General features: G+C 41.2%; 1 protein-coding gene across 1 annotated transcript; it reads right to left on the reverse strand.

Annotated features, from left to right (window-relative positions):
- Positions 1–1,601: 1,601 nt before the first annotated feature.
- LOC306753999 (V-set and immunoglobulin domain-containing protein 1-like) lies at positions 1,602–6,000 on the reverse strand (the record flags this gene model as incomplete). The annotated part of the gene is made up of 7 exons (XM_079237911.1): positions 1,602–1,698; positions 1,786–1,930; positions 2,017–2,133; positions 2,239–2,394; positions 4,608–4,815; positions 5,681–5,841; positions 5,958–6,000. 7 exons carry the CDS (start codon positions 5,998–6,000, stop codon positions 1,602–1,604), a joined length of 927 nt encoding a protein of 308 aa, XP_079094037.1.

Here is a 6,000-nt window from a genome sequence, read left to right on the forward strand (position 1 = left end):
TGAATACTGTGCCCTACATGAGTGTGTAAACTTCACATTGCATATGCGTTCTAATGCGATCGTGGTACAGGATGTCTGCGTTGCAGCTCAGTTAAAGGAAACATATTTACGGTCTCTGTGCTGCCTCCTCACTTGCTAAATAATGATAAATGTGTGGATATTAGCTTGGCATTGGCAGAGGGGTAGCCAATTTATGGATCCGAGGAGCTGTTTAATATTTGCTTTTATTAATGTGGGAATAAATAATTTGACATGAGTGTAGTACAAAAGGCTCATAATTCATTTGCAGCTGTCTGGCCTTTACCTTCCATTCCTTTTATTCCGTTGGAATAAAGAGGTCCAAATTGTCCCCCCGCATCATTTATACATGTATAGAAACACACAAATCTAAAAGACTTCAAAGCCACATGGCTTGAATCACATTTTAAAGCCATCTGACCCCTCACATTACTAAATAGAAACAAAGCCACTGAAACCCAATAGACTCAAATCTGACCTGATTTGGAGGCTCCAGTGTTTGATGAAACTTGATATTATCAGTTATAAGCTACACGACTCAATGACTCAGGAAACACAATATTTTATTAAATCAGAATCTCTGGATATCATTACATAAAGTAGTCATGCCTTATCCATAGCTGTGTTGCAGTTTGTGTTAAAAGAAAAAAGTTAATGTATCCCTTCAGGAGTTAATTAGTTTGTACTGTCCATTAACTGTAAAACATTATTCAATTGTATATGGGAATTGTCACACTTAAAAGTACTACATACAAAATTGGGAGCATTTCTATTACCTCTCAACAGCGCTCAGCGTAGCAACACCTAATGATAGCTTGCAGCTCTCAGCTAACAGCGCTAACAGCGCTAACAGTGCTAACAGTCCTAACAGTGTTAACGATGCACACAGCGTAACATGTGCTGGCAGAGTAAACACAGTTTCCCTGGGGGGGAACCAGAGGGTTGGTGCTACACTTCAGTGCTGCGGCCTTAACCGCCGTATGAGTGCAGAGCTAGCCAGTGGGGCTCACTCGCTTGCAAAAACATGCAGCAAAAGCGCCGGACCGGCTCAGTCAACAAAGCAGACGAGCTTTGATTCTAACACACACAGAGGGGGAGTGACTTGATAGAGCCTTTAATCTATTTTATGTTATAACAGACTACATTGGAAAGTTGGACTTTTTTAAACATAATCATTTCTTAATATATATAAAAAGGTAATCATAATGATCATTTGCATAATTCAGATTCTACCCTCAAGCTACATTTATTTATGTCGTATTTCATACAATTAATGTATTTGTTCTGATATTATGCAGCCTGTATGACTAACGCAGGGCTCTTCAACACGGTTTGATTGGCACACTAACTATGACACGGTAAAGCAAACAATAGAACTACAAAAGCGCATTTTTTTTGTAAAAAAACACATACACATGAAAGACATTTTCAAGATTGAGCAGAATAACTTCATGATTCAAATGCAAGTCTAAACACGGACATGAGCGCGGTCCTATTGATTACATTTGAGAGCATCCTGGACAGCCTGTTGTTCAGAAGAGTGACGTTGCTCCAGTTGTTTTCCAACAGACCTTTTTATTTTTTTAGACATGTGGCTCATCTTCCTCAGCATGAAGGTTGCTGGCTGGGGTTGCCACGGTAGCGTGATCTGAGGCTTGCTGGGCCTGAGGAGTGCTCCTCCTGGTGGCAGAGAATTGTCATCACACACTTGAAAGTAGGGAACGACATTGGTGAAATGCAACAACATCCAAGAACCTAGGATCTTACTTCATCTCGTTGGCCTCTGCTTGTTTGACCCGGTTGTATTTGCGCTTCTTCAGCTGGTGAGCGATGAACCACACGACCAGGAGGATCAGCACACACCCGAGCAGCGCGCCGATCACGGCGCCGGCAATCACTCCATCGCCCACTTCTGTACAAACATTAGCGGATGAAGCCTTCTTAGCATTTGTGTTGATTGAAACATTTGTATCCATATCCTCAAAACTGTAAACGTACCAGCACTCAGCTCGATGGTGCATGTGGAAATTCCCGCCGCGTTTTCGGCGTTGCACTGGTATTCCCCAAACTCAAACTGGGATATGTTTCTGATTTCCAGTACTCCTTTTTCGGTTCCTAAAGAACCAAGGGCACACAAAAAAAATTAACAATGTTACACACACACACACACACACACACACACACACACACACACACACACACACACACACACTGACTGACCTATTCCCAGTACAGGCCTCCTGGTCTTGGTTTGATCCAGTCTGATCCAGGTGTATTTCGGGTCCGGGCTGCCATGCTCACTGTGGCAGGTCAGAGTGACCCGGTGACCCGATTCCACATCACCGTGGACGGCGCAATAAGGCTTGCTGGGCTTCTCTGTCAGGGGACAAGGAGGATGCATGAGTCCAGGAGACTGTTTAGTGACTCTACCTATATTACGAAGTTTATCTTCAATCAGTAGAAAATATGGATATTCTATACTATCATACTATTTCAGAAAGAGCTTCGGACTGAATATGATCTTGAGCGGTTTGATAATACAATTGTGTCATAATATGATTATGCATTAAGCCTGTTCCCGTTTGTCAATCAACCACTACCAGCTTCATCTAACCATGATAATTGTACTTTAAACAGCGGGGGAAGAATTACTCAGACCCTTCACGTGAGTTAGAGCACCAACACAACATTTGAAAGAATATTCCGGCACAAGTTTAATTACAAAATAGTATCACCAAAATATAGTTAAAGTATCCAAAGTAAAAAAACTAACTCTAATTGAAGCTTAATTTAAATAAGGTACATCAGTTAAAATGGGAAATTATAGTTTTGCTAACAACTCTTAGACGTCACAAGCCTAAATGGTCTTCAACTATGCATTGTACCTTATAAGCACATTATTTAAAGTATTAATCTGAAAATAACCAGTAACTTTATCTCTCAATTAAATGTAGTGGAATAAAAACGTCATTATATTTAGATATGTAGCGGAGTACAGTACATAACTGACTTTGCACCACTGCTTTAAGATTGGCTTATCCTGTGTATTTATCACAGTCCAACAGTTTCTGCTAATGCATTTGATTCGTCAAAAACTAAATCAAAAGGGTTTTTAATATTGCAGCTGCTCCTTATTTCAGTTCATTTGAACAGAATGGTTGGATTCTGGAGAAAAGAGGAAGTGTATAAATCTGTGCGTCTTGTGACAGATTTGAGTTTGTTAAAATGGCAAATCCTTTGCTTCTTGTTAATCAAACATTGCGTCCGTCCATTAGTCATCACGAGGCAGGAGGTGATGTTGGGAGTGGCCTTCCAACTCTCGAGCTCACACCGCGTCCCCACGGTGCCGACTAATCATCAGGTTATTAGTGTATTGATCGGACAGCTCTGTAAAATGACAGAACTTTTATCTTTTTGCATCTGTTTTTTTCACAATAAGGGGAATTCTCATCCATTTATTTGTAATCCAGGATAAAATACTCCCTCTCTTTTCAATATTACCATAATTCTATGTAACACTAAGTGGTGATACAAATGTTTGATCTCGTGATAATCAGCATGAAAGCATTCATACATATTCACACAGCCCTGAAGTAAGAATCACACCCAGAAACTAAACATTTTCATAAAGCTTATGAAATACAACACGTGTGTTTTGCATGTATATATATATATATTCTGTATGCAGCACAAGGGTGCAGTCACAGTCCTTCTCTAATTTCCAATGCTGACAATGAGGAGACTGCTGCAGTAACCATGGAAACTACTCAGGATACTGAGGCCTGCGAGGTTGTCCCTGGTAACTCAGAGCGAGAGGATTCATTCAACCTGAATATAATTCCCTAATCACCCACGATTCAGGGCCACTGTTTTAATAGATGTGTTAATATCACAACAGTGATAACAGATACAGCAATCTCAGCACTAAAGTAGTTCAACGTACGCTTGCTTCCTTCTGTAGTTCACGCTGGGGTTTTGTGTGAGGAAATACTGCATTTTAAACATGAAGCCTTACTTTGACATGGAAAATATAAGAAGACATATGAGGAAGCAAAATTAGTACTATGGAAATTACGAAATTTAAATATAACCTCAAATCAAACACACAACGTATTTGTCAGGTAAGAAACCAATGGTGCGCCTTGGCTCTCCCATTTCAGGGAGCCACGCCCTTATGAGCAGAAACACCAACATGAGGATCAGATTAGGGCTGGGTAGGGTTCCTTTTCTCCTTCTTTTCTCTGTTTTAACGGCTAACACTCAAGTCCAGGTGTGAACGCGGGTATGAAAGCAGAACATCATGGCACCATACGGGCACAAACATCCTCAGCTACTTCTGTATTCGGTCATAATGCAAATATTAAGCTGATACCGCGCACAAGTGTGGTCCCGTGGTATGAAATCCCCTACGCACCCATTGTACACTTCTCTGGGCTATACGGATGTGTACAGATCGTGGTACTTTCTTCCTCTTACTCAATAGTTATTTGACTACTTTTCATTCTACTGGAAGTAAAGAAAACTCAGAGTCTTCAAAGTATATATCCAATATGTTTTTTCCCACCCCTTCTGGAGTTAAGAATACTTACCAAGAACATTCACAAAGATATTGGCCTCAGACGGTCCATCCACATCAGGAAAGTTGTGAACCTGACAAGTGTAGATTCCGGCATCTGATGGTTGCATGTTGCGTATCGATATTGAGGCGTTTTTGGTCGTACCGGGAGAATAGGGAGGCTGAACCCAGCCCTCATAAGAACTTGGGATGACATCCTTTCCTGCCTGATAGTAATATACCTGAAAACCGATGGCCACACGTTAGACACGATAAAGACACAAATGTTTCTGTTCACTGTGACAAGGTACAATGTGCACTAGTTGTATGAAACTGACCTTTAGTAAGGCAGTTGGTTAAATTAGCATCGCCAGAAGAGAGATTTTTGTCGCTTATCATAAAAAAAGAGTAGAAATAGAAGGTCCACAGGGCCTAAATGAATGACCTTTAGTGTATTTGCGCCCAGTGGACGGTACCATTTTATTACAAAAAGTAGCTGCAGCTAATTAGAAATCAGTTGTCCCTGTTATGTCAATTTAGAACTCAAAATAATAATCACACTCATACAATCTTTCAAAATTGTGGGTTTTGTTATTGTTAAATCTGCTTGTGTTTGATTTGGCAGTCACAGGCTCTGTTGTTTCATCGAGGTGTGTCTCCTGGCGGTTCGACAAAAACACGCGGGATACCGGAAAAAAGGCGCAAACCCGTGCACACGATTCGGATGCAGTTCATTTAAAGCACAAAACGACTTAACCTTTGCATATCTCCCAAAATATTGAGTTCTTCCAGTGTCCATCCAACAGGCCGTGTTGGTGTCGAGCGGTGATTTTTGTCTTGCATTTGCAAACGTGAAGAAAAAAAAGTGACTTAACATTATCGCTCAAATCTTTGTGCAGTCATTAAACAAACACTGGGAGCGACTAGACCGAAACTCAACGTTGAGGGGAGAGGGTTGCTTTTGTGTTAATTAATCTCATTTGAAATAGTTTGATACTATAGCAACTACTATGTTACAGAATAGAGCGTCCCAGTGGGTAGGTAATACGGCACATTTCCAGCACATTTGGCGCAAAGCTCTGATCTTGAGCAGCAGTGTGTCTCTACCTGCAGTACGGAGGAGGACGATGAAACAAAGTCCCACTGGACGGTGAGGGCCGTGGTGGTCTGCACGGTAGACTGGAACATACATTGGAGCAGGGCACTCTCACCCTTTGTTACGTTGACATGTTTGTGCGGAGTAGTGACTGAGATCAGTTCAACACATCCTAGAAAACAACAAGTTTAATCCAAAATCAGACATCACTGAAAGCGCCGTGCAATTCAAACCTACACTGACAAATGCTCCTATAAACTCAGAGTTACAAGCAGTAAATGTACTCACCTATCATGCTAATAAGCAGCAACGAGCGCAGCGGGGAGCACAT

This window comes from Taurulus bubalis (genome assembly GCF_910589615.1).
Source record: "Taurulus bubalis genome assembly, chromosome: 2".
Classification (NCBI taxonomy): domain Eukaryota; kingdom Metazoa; phylum Chordata; class Actinopteri; order Perciformes; family Cottidae; genus Taurulus; species Taurulus bubalis.